Raw genomic sequence first — 18,304 nt, 5'->3', positions numbered from 1 at the left:
AATATTAATATATGGAACAATGTAAAGATGCTTGTTTAATCGTTCCATTCTCAACTTTTTTATACTTGCAGTCCATATAGAGTAAATATAATCTAGAACATTATTTATTTACATATTTATTGAACTTTACAAATATTTTTCTATTCAAAATAATCTAAAAAAATGGGAGCAGCTGGTTCATATCCAGCATTTGACATGAACAGGACAGCATGCCTTCTGAAAGGTGGAGGACTATCAAGGGTTTGCTATTCCTTCAAAGACGGCCATCCTCTTGAGTATCTCGATGTCTCCGATAACCAACTCACTCAGCTTCCATTAAATCTCAAAAACTTACGTGTTATTGACTTGTCAAACAACAAGCTTAACGAGCTTAATGCCCAAATGGTCCAAGCTATCGAATCATACGAGAACTTGCTTGAATTAAAGCTCGCGCACAACAATCTAACCGGCTTGCCGGCAATAATCGGCAAAATGCAAAATTTGAATAAGCTCCACCTCAGCGGAAACAAATTCACTGAACCTCCTAAAGAAATACAATTCATCCAGTTCTTGGATTTGTCATGTAATAAGCTAACATACATCACTATGACTGATCGCTTGGTAACTTTGTATGCAAATTTCAACAGATTGACCACTTTATCTTGCTTAAATCGCAGTTTGACAACACTTAACATTTCAGGAAACGATATTGTTACAATTGATGATGCAAAGTTCGAATCCCTCCAGAACCTTGATGTTTCTTCAAACATGTTAGAATCAATCGATAAAATCATGGAAAATTGTCCAAGACTAGAGATTCTTGATATCTCATACAACAAGATCAAACATATCCCAGCACTACCCGATCGTCTCATTACTCTAAATGCCAATGACAACCAAATTTCTTCGATAGATCCTTCATTCTCCAATTTACCTTTACTCAGAACAATTTTCATCTTCAACAACAACCTCACAAGCATCCCTCGATTACCAAAACTCGCCTCACGCCTTCGAATTGACAGTAATAAACTTACAGATTTTCCAACTGTCGAATCCGATTCTATTGAAGGCATCCAGCTGATGTCCAACATGCTTACTGATATTCCTAATATCTCCAAGACCAAAATCCAGCTTCTTTACTGCTGTGACAACAAAATTTCCCTTTTATCTCCCAAAAATCTCTGCAATTCGCTCATCAGCATCAATCTCTCCCAAAACAGCATATCCGTCCTACCCAAGGAGCTCTTCTCCCTTCCCACACTCCAAACCCTGACTCTGAATGACAACTTCATCAAAGAGATTCCGCCAGAAATAGAGGACTCCAAGCTTCTCCAGCTGAACATCTCCAGCAACCCGATCAGCGAGATGTCTCCCCTCCCCTCCACTCTGCAGTGCCTCCTCGCCTTCAACTGCAAGTTCACTGAGATCAGCACGAGAGTCAGAGCCCTGCCTTTTCTGCGTGTCCTCGACATGAGCTACAACGAAATCAAGAGGCTGGTGAAACTGGACGGGTGCGCGAACATATTTTTCGGCCACAACCAGATAAATGAGGTTCCAGAGCTGTGGAAGGATCTGCTGCTGTGCGATTTGTCGTATAATCAGATAACGAAAGTCGCAATTTCGCAGGAGAACACTTTGATGCAGGAATTAGATTTATCTCACAACAATTTGAAGGAGTTTGTTGTTCCTGGCGTTAGAGATAGGCTCAAAATCCTCAAACTCAGCCATAATCCTGAGTTTTCTTTCAGATTTGACTTTGAAACTTTTCCAAAACTGGATTCTATCGATGTTTCATGCACAAAAGTTAAGATTCCATACCCTCCGTCCACTCTCCGCGAACTTTTGACCAGCGATTTGAAGTTTTTCAAGTCCGCCGACCTCAATTCCGTAAATTACATCTCTCCTGGCATCGGATACGCTGATTTGAAGGGCTACAGAGAGACTATGGAGGATTCCCTCCTTGTTCGGACTGATTTCCCTGCCGGATTTGACGCATTCGCTGTTTTGGACGGCCACGGCGGAAGTGCGACCGCGATGGAGGCCATGCATCTCTTCCACCAGCACCTGAGCGAGATGAAGGCCGTGACAGAGCTTTCCATCCGCAAAATGGTCGAATCTCTTGTGGAAGACGTCAAAAAAGCGAATTACGAGGACGGCTGCACTCTCTGCATGGCCATCATCTGCTCCGGAACGATCTTTGCAGTCAACATCGGAGATTCGAGGATGCTTCTCGTTAAGGATAAGGCTGAGTTTGTCCCTCTCTCGAAGGACCACAAGCCAAACAGCAGGGATGAGCTGGAGAGAATCAGGAAGACAGGGAACTGCGTCGCAAACGGCAGAACAAGCGGAATACTCGCTCTCAGCAGATCTATCGGAGATTTCGGAATCGGCGGAGTCTCTTCCTCGCCAGACATCGTTGTCCACAAGATAGAGCAAGGCGACAGAAAGGTGGTCATATGCTGCGACGGTGTTTACGACGTTCTGAGTAACGAAGAAGTCGCAAAACACGCTTTGAGGTTCGAGGATCCGTTCGAAAGCGCCGCATTCATTAGAAATGCTGCATTCGCACGACAGACACAGGACAACGTGACATCGATAGTCATCGATCTCGCGAGATATAAACAGAATTAGATTATACAGTAATTAGAGGCAGTGCAAACATCGCTTTCTATAGTAAAATAGTGTTTTTTATAATTTAATTTCTTTATTTTGTAAATTTTGATTGTATTTAAAAACTATGTTCTATGTTCGCAAAATGGCGAATTGCACCATTTCTAATAAGCTTGTCGGACCGGTAATTTTTTCAAAAAATTTCGGGCCTCGGCCAAAATGCATATCAATTTATAGTCAGAGGCAATCGATTATTATTAATACAATATACATACAATATGCTATATCTTTTATCATATAATATATATAGGGAAATGAGTCACTGATAGTCAATTTGAAAATCGCAAAGAAACTCTTTCATATTCAAGAATTAATTATATATTATAATATTGAGAATAGTGTAAGTCCTGTATTTACTAATAGATTTGTTTTTATTCATATTTCCCATACATGCTATGAATCTCAGATGATATTTTATAATGTATCCGTGTAAATATCACAAATATATTCAAAATTAATGTGATATTGGCAATAATTTTAAAAATACTGATAAAGGGGTGAAAATCAAAAATTCGGCGGTGTTAATAAAAATTCCTAAAAATTGCCAAATCCGGAGATTCGTGGGGGTGATTCTTTTTATTTTGGAGATTCTGGACAAGCTAAATATTGGTTACTTATAATAATTTATCATAAAAAAAAACTTTAATCTACGATAAGAAAGGTATTTATTAAAAGTAAATTTATGCATTAGTATTCTTAGAAATGTGACCAATGATGCTGATATCTTCATCATCGTCGTGAAATGCACCGCCATGAAGGTCATTTTCGTCGACAACGTCAGATCCATCATCATTAACAGCAAATCCGTGGATGTCGAACTTGTTAAAAGCAATGCAAGGTGGATATCCAGGGCATGGCTGATCTTGGAATAGTCTAACGTATTTACCAACGTAAGTGGCGTCTAATTTGTATGTTTTCTCACTGCAAATCCTCATGGTAGAATCCTTTTCGACCTTGTGAATTGTCTTCCACTCTTTTTTATCATCCGAAATTTGGAGGGACCAACTGTACAAACAGCAATCAAAGCAGTTGTAGTATCCATCATCACAGCAGCAGCCATCGTAACAGCATCCAACACGAAGGAAATAACCATTAATTTTGATTTTCTTTGATTGAATAGAGAAAGTAATAAAAGGGTGATCCTCATACGAATGCGCACACTCTGAACACCAATCGTATTTTTTATCCCATGGATAAATTGCGTATTCTGGCTTTGTCATTTGCTTTGTTCCATTTATGTACTGCAATGAGGATCCGCTCACTTCGATATTGATAATTTTGTCATTGTAGTATTTTGCGAATAATCCTTGCGTATTTATTTCGCTTGAAATGGTTTGAAAAAATAGAGAAATCATGATGAATAAAAAGTGACATTTGTAAAAAATCTTGTCACGTTTATAATTGGGGAAAAAGTTCAAATTTTAAATTCGATTTTATTATGTCAATTTCTTGAACAGTTGGTTATCAAACATTAGTGAATTAATGCAGTCTAATATGAACTATCATGTGGTAGAATTAATATCCGATTAATTAACAGATAAGTATTTAAGAATGTAATGATATATATGGAATTGAATTTTTTCTAATTTTTATATCGTTTGTATTCAAATTCACTTTTCCATTTCTTCCATAATTTAGCATATAAATGGAAAATCCTGAATATTACAACTTGTTTTGAGTATACATTAATAAGATGCTTTTAAGCGCACCCTTAAAATATGACAATTTAAACTGTGCATTTTTCTAAAATTTAAAAATGATAAATATAAAACAATTTCATTTATAACAAAAATAAAACGTGTTTGCTTTGTAGTTATTTTTTGATTGATAATTTTTTTATTAATAATAATATGAAGATTTCTTCTTCTGTTTCTTAGAGAAATTAGAATCTAAATTTGCCTGTTCGATTATAGAACTAGGCATCAGTGATGAATTTGTGTACTCTTCTCTGTAAGAAGTGTGTACTGCGACGCTCTTCTGTACGATGTCGGATTTGATGAATAAACTAATTACAGGGAAGTCTGGGTTACTCTTTATTCCTCCGAAGTTGAGGAAGTCAACCTTTCTCTGGTCTCCGCTGTAAACAAAGTTTGCGAAATCAAATCCAGGCTGGCAGACGATGTTGTACTGCACAGATTCGATCTCTTCTACAACAGAATCAACTCTTTCTTTCAATCTGTCGTAATAAACTCTGTTTCCTTTCGAAGCAGCTTCCAGAGCACAACTCATCGGACTTTGTGTCACGAAATGTCCCAAATCGCATTTTTGGAGCAAGATGTTGAAGCATTTCTCAGAGTTGTACTCAATTGCACAGTTAAGAAGAGTCAAATCGTCTGAAGAGTAAATAGAATTAACATTCAATCCATTTGCGATGAAAAGATTCAATAAGTCATCTCTGTCCTTGGAAACAGCCTCCAAAGAAGGACTGAACATGTAATAGTGTCCTTCGACGTAATTTATGTCTGCGCCTTTCTCCAAAAGTGACTTCAAAATTTCAATTTTTCCAGCACGAGTTGCCAAGAAAAGTAAGTCAGAATTTAACTCTGATTTCTCAATTACATCAATTCCTGTGAGAACTGAGTAGACGTTCTTCCACGCTGTCGTCGCTGATTTGATGTTCTCGTCAATAAATGTGTCAATTTGCTTGTTATCTTCATCACTGTAAATAATGTTTAAGTTTAGCGGTTTGACGATAGAATTAAAACGGTTTGTGAAGTGAAGTAAACAGAACAATGCCTCTTCCATCTCGTTTGAGTTTATCATTGATGAAAGCAGTGCTGCGTTTATTTCTGACAAACCTTTAATGTCAAACTTTGTTTGCAAACTATCAGCGACTTGGTTGAATCTGTAAATGATGTCCAATCTGTGACTGAACTCGTATTTGGCGAGTTTGAAGACAGTTGGGTTGTAGTACCTGACTTCCTCATTCACATTTGTTCTTCCGAGAATCACTTTCTGCACTTCCGGGGAGCAGTTTGTCATTGCGTAGTAAAGAGCTGTGTTTTGTTGGTATCCGATGTTTGCTCCCTCAGAAATGAATACAGGAATCTTGTCCGGAATGTAGTTGAACGACTCCTTGAATGGAGAGACACCATTAACAATTGCGTTCAGTTTTGCTCCTTTTCGAACTAAGATGTGCGCATTTGTCGAATCACGGTTTTTAATCAGCAAAAGTAAAGCGTTTGTAAGAGCAACAGGGGAGATATTGTACTCAAACATTTTTGTTGAGAATTTGGAGATGTTGAAGTTCATCTTTATCAAGTTGATGAAGTAGAAATCATCAAATTTTGTTGTCGATTGAATTACATTGGGAATTCCAGCTCTGATCGAGAAAATGATTAAAAAGTCCTTAGAGAACTTTTGTTTCTGCGCCAAAATATTTTTACAAATCTGCTGATTGAGAGGAACCCTCATTGCGAAGTTCAAATCCTGCTCTCTGTCCAATGTCCTCGACATTATTTCATTGACAATTGCAGAAGGTAATTCGCTGGCATTGTACTCTCCAGACAGAGATTTGATGAGGAAATTTGTTGGCAATATCTGTCTGAACTCTTTTCTCAGAAGGATTTTCTCTTTGTGGCTGTGGAATCCTTCCTGTTTGAGCAGCTCGTTTACGTTCTCTTCCGTTGCAGGGAGATAAGAAAGTGCCATGTCAACGTTGGAGTTATCGAGGAATTTGAAAATCTCTGGAATTTTCAGGTGTTTCGTGTTCTTTCTGTTGGAAAACAGGTACTTGCTCATGAAATCAACTGTTCTGATGTAGTCGAACTCTTCTTTTGTGTACTCAATGTGACGGAGAAGGGGAAGATTCAGCTGACTCTTCGATAATTCTTTGATATCAAGATATTGGCGGTTTTTATCGTCTTGTAAAAACTGCAATAACATGTGAGATGTTTCAGGATCCTGGAAGTTTTCATTCTGCTGTCTGAAGTTTTGTTTTGTGAATCCTTGTTGGTTCTCAAGTGGCTTCGTCGAATTTGCCAGGTAGATGTAGAACTTGAGGCAGTATTCGAAGTTTTCTTTCGTGTGTGGGAGGAAGTTTTGTCTCTTCAGAAGGTTTGAGAAGTTGTGGACGATCAATCTCTTCTCGTCTTCGTGGCCATTTATATACGATTTGAAAACCTCTGTGTTGAGCATCTCTGTGACGATTTCTGCTGCTCTTTGCTGCGAGTACAATCCGCTCTGTGTCATCATGATGAACTTGGCGTATGTCTGAGGGAGGAGGCCCCTGTCAATGAGGTGCTGGAACACTTTCGTTGTACGAGAAAGTAAAACTAAATTGACACAGTCAACTGGAGATAAAAGTGATAAAAATGATAGATCTTTCATTACTTCTGTTTGGTATGCTTTCGTTCTAACTATGTTGTCAATGTAGCAGTACCTCGTGATCATCATTTTGTCTTCGTCTGTCAGTGCCTGGCTCAAAAGAATGTCAACAATATGTGGCCAAATAAAAGGTGACATTTGTAAAGCTTCAATTAGATCTTTCTTTTCGAAATCGGCCTTGTATTTGGAGAGGATATCGAAGCACAGCTGGAAATCGTTCATTGATAGGCACTGCTTCATCACTTTCATTGCAGAAACAGCCGACAAAGGAAAGCCGTTCTTGTATCTCTCGTAAATGTCATTGACATCAGTGATCTTGTTGCTCTGCTCAATCAGAACTTGGTAGAGATCGCTGTAGTCTTTCTTGAGATTCACTAAATCATTTGTGGTCATCTTCGTATGGCCAAATTTGGGATGTGTTAAAATTAACCTTAAATGGTTTAAATAACCGTTACGATATGCGTAATCATATAATTTCTGCAACACATCTAGCTGGCAGCTGTCTAGGAAGTGGTTTATTGTGTCCTCGTCGCATGAGAGGAAGAACAAATCGATGGAGAAAACAGAAAACTGGGAAAGAACTCTCGTAATTTCAAATAATCCGTCAGAAGAAGCTAGCACAAGCAAATCATTCGCGTTGACAAAGAAATCTTTGTTCTTGAGACATAGGGAGTAAATAGATTTGATTGACATGGTCTCAGTAAGAATGAAAAGTGATAATTTCTCATTTAATAATGTTTCCGACCAATAATTTGAAACGATCCAGTCGTAAACTTGGTCCTGCCTGTAGAGGAGGGCCACCATCGCGAAATCTGCGAAGTTCTCGCCTGCCTGCCTCAGGATGGAGATGATTTCGAAGTTGCCGCCTGCAACAGCGAAACATGTGACTTCGTTTTTGAAATTCACGTTGTTGCTGATGAAAAACTTGAAGCAGTTGATGGAGCCGTACAGTGCAAACAGTTGCATTAATGTGCAGCAACGTCTGGAGCCGTAGAGATAGATAGTATCGAATTTAAATTCGGGTTTCGTTGTTAATTCGTGGAAGAAGTCAACATTGTCGTCAACAATGGCGGAAATCATGTCTTCTGAAAGTTTCGTATAGTTGGAATTGTTGTTTGGTACTGAAAAAAGCGTATCTGTAATTAAAGGTAAATAATTCCTTTCAGAAAAGATGCCTTGCTTGAGAATTGCGGACTCAACAGTCATCCAGTTGCTTGTCTTGTTCAAATTGTTCGAAAATTCTGGAGAAACTGTTAAGTTTTGAGTCGCAATGATTCTTAAGTTTTTTGAGAGTAAAGTATATAAATAAACGTAGGATTTAACCAGTTTTGGACGTATGAAGATGTGGATTTCGAGTTCGCGTAAGCCAAGATGGACGTTTTCTTCAATAAAATTAACTAATTTTTCTGTTTGCTTTTCATCGTTCGCGTCGTAATTGAAAAATGTCTTTTGGATATCATAATATTTTTCCAAGGGAGGTGGTAATTCTGTTGAATTGACATCTTGTGGTGGTAAAAAGTCAATTCTTCGCTCATTTTGCTCTGAATTATTCAAAACTGAAGAATATAGTTCTCTATCACCTAGTGATGTTGCAGCGTTCTCTATGGATTGTAATATTTGGTTTCTTCCATTTAAATTTGCATTATTTTGAGGTTGACCACGTTGAAAGGACCGGCGATAGCTGTAACTGAAAGGGGAATTGTTCTGCCGTCGAGTGAATTGATCAATAAAAGTACGTTTTAGAAAAGAAACACTACCAGTAAACTGAGTCATTTGACTTAGCGGTCAAATTGAATAGTTTACAAAAACTCTTCCTAAGGAGCCTTTGAGGAGATATCAAGTTGTTAACACCACATATTTGATGACTGTCTTAAATTACATGAAAAATTGACCTTACAGTGCCTCCAACAAGCATATCATGTTTCATGATATCCACATACGAGTTTTCTATGAGGAAGGATGTTTTAAAGAATTGGTAAAGATATTTCTAAAGTAACAATGATTTATTGTTTTTTGTGATATGAAAGGTAAAAAAGGGGGTTGGCGTCCTAAGGCGTCCTAGTGTAAATTTCTCAAAATTGTGATATTTACATCACATTTTTGAGAGGTTTATGGGCGTCCTAAGGGAAAATTGAATAGCTAGGGCGTCCCGAATTTTCATTCTAAGATTTAAATATATTATATACTTAAGTATACTACAAGAAATATAAAAATTAAATTTTTATTATGTTAACTTATAAGAAATTTTTTTGAATTATCGTTGATTTATTGTAATCTTTCCAGGCTATACTTTTGAAATCAACTTTACCTGTCATACGCATTAATGTAGTAGATGTCCAGGTGTAGCTATTATATCCCAGCAACATTGGTATTTTATCATTGTAAGATATCAAAATGAAGCGTTTTTTCAGATATAATTTTTCGTAAATTTTTCAAAAATAAGATGGTAAAAAAGCCTCGACTTGCTCGAAAAATAACAATTTTTTTACTTGTAAAAATAACCTTTTTACAGCATGGGCAGCTATTCAATCACTATTTCTTTTTCTAAAAGTATATTTTTCAAAAAAAATTAAGATCAAATTCGACAATTTCTTGATGAAAGCAAAAATATTACACATACTTCTAGATGCATGGGATAAAATATGCAATTATTCAATCAATTCGCATGATTTGAAAAAAAAATCTAAATTTGATAAAAATGTAGAAATTTTTTATTTTTAACTTGAGATTCGATTTTTTTGATCCAATTTGTGAATTTTTTTTGATCGGAATTTCAATTAATTTGTTGATCAAAAATGACCTCACAATGTTTGATCATAAGTGAAGTCATCTTCATGGGTATTTAGAAATTCCAAGAGAAATTGCTTATTTCTCGCAGATGTAATATCTGAGAAAATCGAATTTAAATATTCATAGAAACCCAAATCATTCTCCGGTTCGAATAATTCATCTGTTGCTTTTTCTGTTTTTTCTATGAATTTTAATAATTTGATTAATAAATCTTCATCAGGAAGAATTATTGCTGCATTTGTGATAAAATTCCATATTGAGGTAATATGGCAATAATTACATTTATAAAATGTAATTTTATCCAAAATTTTTTGGCAAATTCGCATAATAGCATTAATATTTGAAGCTGAGATTAAACCTGTGATTACTTCTGTAACTTTTGGAAAATCATCGCAATTTAATATCTCTTTATATTGAATTGAGAAATAAAAAAAATCAAATGGATTCATTTCTTCAATTTCAAGGAGATTGTAAAAATTGATAGAAGTGTTATTGCAACAAATTGTATTTGCAGCAAAAAATATCATTTGCTCGATTCCATTTTTGGAATAAATTTGCTGGAACAATGTTAAATTAAAACAGTTGCTTAATTTTTCTTCATTGTTTTCATAAAAAAGTAACAAGTTTGCAACTGAAATTTCAAAATTTTGATAATTGCCAGTTATTTCAGTAAATATATATATTTGCTTTTCTTCATCTAAAAATGGCAAATATTGATTTGCAATATTAACTAAAGTTTGGGATAAATTGTTCCAGTTTGATTTTACAATTTGTGAGCACATTATGTAATATGTAAATTTATCCGCTTTGTAGGAATTTAAAATTGTTTGTTGTTCTGTTTCAGTTAAATTACTGAATTTTTCAAGATTAATATTGTGATAAAAAATAGAATCCTTGAAACATTCTGATATCTTTTCAATGTTTAAAACGGATGCTAAAAAATGTAAAAGAACTTCATCAGTCACTGTGATTTTTTTGAAAAATTTATCCCAATTCAAGCATCCAATTGATCTTTCTGTCATTGTACTTATGCATTGATAAAGTTGATTTAATGAATCCGAAGAATAATCATTATGCTTGACTAGTTGAGTTAGTTGATACAGACTGTCGTCAGCCATTTTAAAAAAATGAATAAAATTGTATAGTAAATTATATTTGTGAAATTTGTGACGCTACATTCAATCTAAGACCAATATCTCAAAGAATTCCTCATTTAAGTATTACTTTTCATTGTTTTTTAAAAAATATCTTTGCTTATTTGTTCACTTTTTTGACATTTATTATATGCTTTTTATCATATTTCCGATGATATGAATATATATTCTATATAAGAATGACGCTACATTCAATCTAAGACCAATATCTCAAAGAATTCCTCATTTAAGTATTACTTTTCATTTTTGATTCAATTTTCGAACGGTTTTCGTAAATTTTGCATCATTTCATTTTTTAATGGGAAAATCATCTATATTTAATCAAAAAAGAGCAAACTTTACAGACGAAAATAAAATATTTATCAGGGAACAATCTGATAAATACCAAAAATCAACATCGAGAGATGAAAAAACGAATATAATCAAACAAGTTCTTCAATATTTTAATATTAAATACGCCGAAAATGAATCTAAAGCTGTCAGAAGATATTTTAGTTATATTGCAGTTAAAAATATTCCCGCAGTTACTGGAAAATATCCTGATACAATTGTTCGCAAAGATATGCTTTATTCGCATGATCATACAAATATTATTAATTCAAATAATATTGAACGTTACTACCGTTGCATCGATCATTCTTGTCAAGCACGTTATTTAGTTAAAATTGAGAACAGTTCAGTTTCCGAAGATTTACAAAAGGAACATATACCCGAATGCAGACAATTTAAAAAGTTACAAAATGAAAAAAATGATCTTCATAAATCAATGACTCTGACAGAAATATACAATAAGGCAATGGCAAAATTTTCTGAAGACAACGGCACTTTTCAGCAGATTAAAAAATTTATGACAGAACTTGCTGTTGGTACTGATGAAAACCCATTAATTAAAGATTCATTGGTCAGGGAAGTTTATAATAAGTCCAGAAAATTTTCTGTTGGAGAAAAAATTACAGACGATGAAATTGCTAATTTTTGTTTAATAAATGGCGAGCAGTTTTTCATTGGCCATGATTTTCAAGCAAATTGTGAGACGATGTTTTTTGGTTTTGAGAAGGCAATTCAATTTGCAAAAGAAGCCACAGATTTATTTTGCGATGGAACTTTTAAAATTACACCAAAACATTTTCAAAAAGGACAGATGCTAACAATTATGATTTGTGAACCTTCAACAAATCAATATCTACCACTTTTATTTATATTCATGAAAAACCGCACATTTGAATCTTATAAGAAGGCATTTGAATATATTTTTACTGTCAAGGGTATTCAATTTTCAAAGCTAATTCAAATTCATTGTGATTTTGAAAAGGGAATGATAGAGGCACTTCAACAAATTTTCCCTAAAGTCCGTATAATTGGATGCCTATTTCATTTCAAACAAGCTTTACACAGGAAACTTGTAGCACTTTATACAAAAAATTTCAATACTTTACAAAATTCTTTATTTAAGCTATATTCTATTACTCCATTCATGTCTCATGAAGAATTTGTACTTACAATGCATATAATTAATCAAAATAAAGTTGATTCGATCAAAGATTATATTGATTATTTCAACAAAGTTTGGTTGCCGCACTACAATTTAATATCTCAATATAATAATGCAACTGCAATATTCACTAATGATTGCCTCGAGAGTATGCATTCAGAATTTTCTTCGTTAAAACATCCAAACATTTATGAAGCTATTAAGAAGATATCTCAAATCCAATTAGATAAATATAACGCCATCAAAAATAACCAGAAGATCGAGCGCCATATAAAAACCGTTATCACTGATAGCTACAAAAATTATATTCTTGACTGCTTTCAAAAAGAACTTGAGAAAACAATTTTTTCTATCAAACAATACAACGTAAGTGATCTTTCTTTGGCTCAGAACGAGATTTCTCCATATGGTTCCATAGAATCGAGTTCATTGTTCGAAAATATTCCAGTTCATGATGCAGATATACTCAAATCGATCGATCTAACAGATAAAGATACAATGATCACTAAGTTTATTAATGAAAAAAGAGAAAAAATTATGGCATTATTTAATGAAACATTAAATCATCCAGATTTTAATTCATCCACTCCAATTCAAACTAATTTTGAGCAAGCCGATACAAATCAAGGTTCAGATGCTCCAATTCGCTCCGAAAATTCAAATATTGCAGACTCTACAGATTTAGAACCAGAAAATCAAAACCATCCTTCTACAAATCAAATGTCTAGTAATCTAGAACATAAGCTGGACCTTCTTGATCATATTGAAAAACAATTATCGAAAATGCGCTCGTTATTGGGAATTCTTCCTACTACAAATGCTATTGTTGGGCCGTCAAAACAAGTTTCAGTTAATAGCAAGCAAAATTCTGAAAAAAATAAGAAAAAATCTTCCATAACAACAAAATCAAACAATAAAAAACAAAATTCATCCGACAATCCTCCTAAACGTAAAGCTCCTATTTCGGAAAGGATTCTCAGCGATAATAACTTATATTTTCAAGTTCATCGAAAGAGATCGAAAAGCAAACGTTCCACATCTACAGAGAAAAAGAATTGATATATGAAGTCTAATTCCTTTTATAACTACTATATTTTTATTCTTATGACTAAAAAATAATATATTATTTAACAATTTTCATTTTTTTCTTTTCACAATTTCGTTTTATTTCCATTTATTGTTAAATGATTTTTAGCATACACCTTTCTTTGTTCATCTTCTAAATACAATTTATTTTTTCTTAGATATAATTCTATTCATTCAATTCGATCGTCATTTTTCAGTACATGATCGTAATTTTCAATTATTGATCGCGATTTTACTTCAGAATTTGTTTGCAATATTGCTTATCAAAATTATATCTCTATTCTCTCATTTCTGTTTAGTCAATATCATTACACTCCTATTGTCTAATAACATGCTATTAATTTTCTTAAAATTAAAAAAAAATATCAACTTTTAAAAACAGAAACTTAACATCCTTAGGTCAATGGATTTTGATGTGAGATACATTTAATCTGTTTTTCTTTTTTTATTTTAAATAATTGAATATTTATAGTTGTTATGGGTCTTACATCATGTAAAACGAATTTTCTGAAAGTAAATTTACTTTTTCTTCAATCTTTCTTACATATTTATTTAAAAAAAATTATCCAAAAAAAGATGTTTTAGAATGAAAAAAAAATAGAAAAATCTTCATTTATAGTCTTTCTTGAATGTATACGTTTTGATTTTTTTCTTTTTTAAAAAATTCAATTTCTAGAAAAATCGAGAAAAAATCATTTTCTTCTATTTTTTTAGGACGCCATACCCATTGAAATCTCCTCTCAGGACGCCATAAACTATTCAATTATGGTGTAAACTTCTCAAAAATTGAATAGTTTACATCAGGACGCCTTAGGACGCCAACCCTTTACGCGCCCGATATGAAATTACAAATTTATGGCCAATCTTGCACCCACGTATATACATTATAATAAGAATTATATATTAGGTGTACAATTCTTATTTATTAAAACAAACAAAAATTGTTATTCGCTTTTTTCGAATTGCATTATGTTTAAGTTATAAAACGAACTTACAGTAGTATAAATATACATTTCCACTACTTTTAAAGATAGATTTATATTCAATACAGATTATTATCTCATTATTCATATTTTTTGGTTAAATTAGATTTACTATTAGAAATTCAGCATATATGACGCATATCATTACATATTTCATCCGTATGAATCACAAATCGATTATAAGGGGCAAAATCACATTTGGATGTTAATGAGTATAGCTACTTTATCAATCTAACACCATTTTATGCTAACACATGACAATAAAAATTTTAGTATTGATATTTATTATTGACGATTAACTAAATTTTTGAAAATTCAAATATTATATTTTGCATAGTAACAGATATTACTTCTCAGTCTGGCGCTTACTCTAATTCTTGAATGTTATCTGCTCACACCTGGTTTTGAGGTGTGAGCAGATAACATTCAAGTGAATGATCGGCAAACCCAAATTTTAGCTAAAAGTGACAGGGAAAAAAACGTTTAGTATTAAAAAAAAAGACCGATGAGAGCTTCGTTCGAAATATAGAGGGAACTGAGAATGCGCAACCATTCTCAGGGAATATTGGATGCTATTCCCGTTCCCTCTGTATGGAAAATTGAGGTTTTCAAAGGGAGTTAAAATAATATCAAATTTATACTAATTTACTTCAAAATACAAAAGTATTTGACAGCTAAAATTAGTTACTTTAGCAAGCCTATCAATACCCTTTTACGATTATTGCTACTTTTTCGAAATAAAATAAATTTATTATCAAAAACCTTTTTTTTCTTAGTAAAAATAAACGAAATTTTTTACCTTATGAACTTTTGATGGAAATATGCAAAATTTAAAATAATAAAGAAAGCCGCGAGCGAAGCGATCGGCTTAGTTCGAAGATTTTGATTCAAATCTTTGCTGATCTGTAATTCGCGGAAGCCGCGAGCGAATCGAGCGGCTTAGGTCTAAGATTTTGATTCAAATCTTTGCTTATATTCCTTAAATTCTTTATGAAACTCGCAACAGCCCCATAAAAAATTTTAAATTCTAAACTGTCGAAATTACCGATCGGTAATCACACCCTTCACGGGTGTGTCACTTTTTACAGATGTGTCACTTTTAGCTAAAATTACCCCTACTCAAAACCAGAGTGGAGGCACTTCTAATGCCTTCTATTTCTAAATTCGAAAAACTTTTAGATTGGGAATTTCTCGCATATGTTCGTACATGAGCAAATACTATACCTTTTGCGAATAAAGAATTTTTTCATAAAAAATTTTTTAGGAATTAGCATATCGGCGTTTTGCGACATTGCCAAACGCCAGATTTTAACCCGACATATGAGCATAAGCTCGTATATTGGAATAAACTCGACTTATTCCATATTAAAGTTATTATAATAATAAGGCACTTAATGTGCAAATCTAATTGAATTAGAAAATGCACATTAAGTGCCTTTTATTGGAATATGTAATACCACATATGGAATATGAAATATGATTTGCGGAATACCACATATAGAATATGTAATCAAAATACAAAGATATTTTATATAACAATTATTTTTTTTTTATTTTTTCAGCAAGTGTGAATAAAAAAGGATTACAAACAAATTGAATAGTTCCTATGTCTTTTTTTTTGTTTCAAAAAAATCAATAAATTAATGATTTGTCTCAAACAAATAAATTAATGAATTGCAAATGATTTGAGTTGCTATAGACATTATAAAAGGTTCAAAAGTTTATATAAACCTAGTAAATTAAAATAAAATTTTCATGAATTGAACATATTAGTTGGGTTCCGCTTTGGCAAACTTTCCTGTGAAATTTTTTGGGAAAAATGTTGATGGATATTTGGGAAAATTTTGAAAATTTTTGGGATTTTTTAAAGATTTGTCAATACCTTTAAGCCAATCTTCATGCATGTCTGATACTGAGCCAAGAATATCATTTGCTTCCTTTAGTGTATTTTGTGCTTCTCGTAAAGTATCCAATCCCGTACGTGCATTGTTTGCTATACGTCTTACAGTATCTATTTGACTCCTTGTTTCTTGCATCCAACCAGATAAAGTTTTAATAGTATCCGAACCATTTGAAATGAAGTTCAAAGCATCTTTAACGTCATCTAAAGCTTCTTCACCAAGTACAGCCCATATCTTTCCGATTTGGTATTGAAGAACTCCATATGAAGCAGCTGTTAAACCAGTATTTATAAGGTCCCATATCCATGATTTAGCAGTTTTTCCATCCTTTCCATCCTTTCCATCCAAACCGTTTTCGCCTTGAGGTCCTTGTATTCCTTGTGGTCCTTGAGGTCCAGTGTCACCCTTCTCTCCTTTCGGTTCATCTTTATGTTCGTTATAATATTCTAATGTCATAAGGTGTACATCATTACTGCTACCAGCAACGCCGAGAATTTGTTTCTCATTCATGACTAAATTCTTTAAGCATTTAATGTTGTCGTCAAATCGAAAGCTCTTTAACAATTCAATGAGAACATTTAATACTTTCACTAATGAGGCATCTACTGTTGAATTTATATATTGCACCGTTCCATCATTTATGATGGGAACCTTGCTTGTTGTAATGAATGGGTCATAAGTGTTAAAAGTATCGAAATCAATGACTTTTTTAGTTTTTCCATCGTCAATGACTAAATCATTGCCTTCAATGGTTAAAGTTGAGTTTTCGTTTACTAATTCATGTGCTCTTCTTGCTTCATTTGTTTCATACGCATATGCAGCAATAGTCATATTTTAATGAGAATAAAATGTTGTTCTATTTGCAAAGTACAGACCCAAACGAATACGGGACAGTAAAGCTACAAACAAACTTAGGACTTCAGAATGAAGCACTTGCTTTCAGAGTTGTTGACTTCAATACTATCGCAACTTTTGTCATAACAGATGAAACAGATTTCATAGAGATTGAAATAGATGGTGTAAGAAGTGTTATAACATTTCCTAACAGAGCTGGGTATAGAATAGATAAAATTGCTGGAGTCATAGATACTCTCATAAATGAAGAAACTATTGACAACATAGATGTCGAACTCTCTTCTGAGGGAACATTGAAGTTCAGTTATGCGAAGGAGTTTAAGATAACACGAATGAGTCATAGAGTTCAATTGCTTCTGGGAGCATACCATATGACATTTCCTTTGAAAAGTGTTGACAAAACGATTGAGATGAAATCTGTTCCATATGTATGTTATGGCAATTGTTTGTACGTTGAGTCAAAAATAGCTAATGTCACAGGTATTTCAGGAGTTAATAGTAAAGGTTCAGTAGAATATAAATCCTTCTGTTATGCAGTCAATTCAATGTTCATTCCAAATGTTCCTGTCATAGCAACTCATTTAGGTAAATGGGTTCGCATTAGTCCTCATAATTTGAAAGACATGCAATTCAGACTTGTTGACTTTCAAGGAGAGCCTGTAGAACTGAAGGCACCAGTGCGAATGACTGTTGAAGTTGACTTTTTAGAAAATATTAAATGCGACGGCTTACAAGAAAACTCAGAGCTAAAAATATAAAGTATGAATGTTATGTATTAGGTCATGAACTTTGGTTGTTGCTGTTTGATGAAACAAATGAGTTAGTTATGTCAGTCAAGAGAACAGAAAAATATTGTGTTAGTGAAAACTGCACCAAGTCAATAAGATTAGGTTTGCATTATGAAGACGAGTTCGATACTGTTGAAGAAGTTTTGGATAGATATTACAAATTGCTAACTTGAAATTTTTTTGACTGACTGACTGCTTTAATTTACTAAAACATATTTCAAACAAAGCTTATATTCTGTTGAAAGTTTTGTATACTCGTTCGAATATTTATACTTAAACT

General features: G+C 33.5%; 6 protein-coding genes across 6 annotated transcripts, besides 3 other annotated features; 3 read left to right on the top strand and 3 right to left on the bottom strand.

Annotated features, from left to right (window-relative positions):
* Positions 1-156: 156 nt before the first annotated feature.
* Positions 157-2,829, top strand: TVAGG3_0633630 (uncharacterized protein; the record flags this gene model as incomplete). Its single annotated transcript, XM_001303810.2, has 1 exon — positions 163-2,610. One exon carries the CDS (start codon positions 163-165, stop codon positions 2,608-2,610), a length of 2,448 nt encoding a protein of 815 aa, XP_001303811.1.
* Positions 2,830-3,019: 190 nt separating this feature from the next.
* On the bottom strand, positions 3,020-4,004 carry TVAGG3_0633620 (galactose-binding domain-like family; the record flags this gene model as incomplete). Its single annotated transcript, XM_001303811.1, has 1 exon — positions 3,330-4,004. The coding sequence occupies one exon, from the start codon at positions 4,002-4,004 to the stop codon at positions 3,330-3,332; it is 675 nt and encodes a 224-aa protein (XP_001303812.1).
* Positions 4,005-4,452: 448 nt separating this feature from the next.
* TVAGG3_0633610 (ankyrin repeat and EF-Hand domain-containing protein 1 family) lies at positions 4,453-8,750 on the bottom strand (the record flags this gene model as incomplete). Its single annotated transcript, XM_001303812.1, has 1 exon — positions 4,489-8,748. One exon carries the CDS (start codon positions 8,746-8,748, stop codon positions 4,489-4,491), a length of 4,260 nt encoding a protein of 1,419 aa, XP_001303813.1.
* A 251-nt stretch (positions 8,751-9,001) lies between these two features.
* Positions 9,002-14,333: a mobile genetic element.
* Positions 9,777-10,883, bottom strand: TVAGG3_0633600 (histidine kinase family; the record flags this gene model as incomplete). The annotated part of the gene is made up of 1 exon (XM_001303813.1): positions 9,777-10,883. The coding sequence occupies one exon, from the start codon at positions 10,881-10,883 to the stop codon at positions 9,777-9,779; it is 1,107 nt and encodes a 368-aa protein (XP_001303814.1).
* On the top strand, positions 11,218-13,470 carry TVAGG3_0633590 (MULE transposase domain-containing protein; the record flags this gene model as incomplete). The annotated part of the gene is made up of 1 exon (XM_001303814.2): positions 11,218-13,470. The coding sequence occupies one exon, from the start codon at positions 11,218-11,220 to the stop codon at positions 13,468-13,470; it is 2,253 nt and encodes a 750-aa protein (XP_001303815.2).
* Positions 14,334-14,920: 587 nt separating the features above from the next.
* Positions 14,921-15,601: a mobile genetic element.
* A 1,251-nt stretch (positions 15,602-16,852) lies between these two features.
* Positions 16,853-18,304: part of a mobile genetic element that runs on past the window's edge.
* Positions 17,230-17,994, top strand: TVAGG3_0633560 (uncharacterized protein; the record flags this gene model as incomplete). The annotated part of the gene is made up of 1 exon (XM_051240928.1): positions 17,230-17,994. One exon carries the CDS (start codon positions 17,230-17,232, stop codon positions 17,992-17,994), a length of 765 nt encoding a protein of 254 aa, XP_051087515.1.

The sequence above is a fragment of the Trichomonas vaginalis genome, chromosome III (assembly GCF_026262505.1).
Source record: "Trichomonas vaginalis G3 chromosome III, whole genome shotgun sequence".
In the NCBI taxonomy this organism is placed as follows: domain Eukaryota; phylum Parabasalia; order Trichomonadida; family Trichomonadidae; genus Trichomonas; species Trichomonas vaginalis.
The sequence above is the reverse complement of the archived record's forward strand: the minus strand, read 5'-3'. Positions and strand labels throughout refer to the sequence as shown.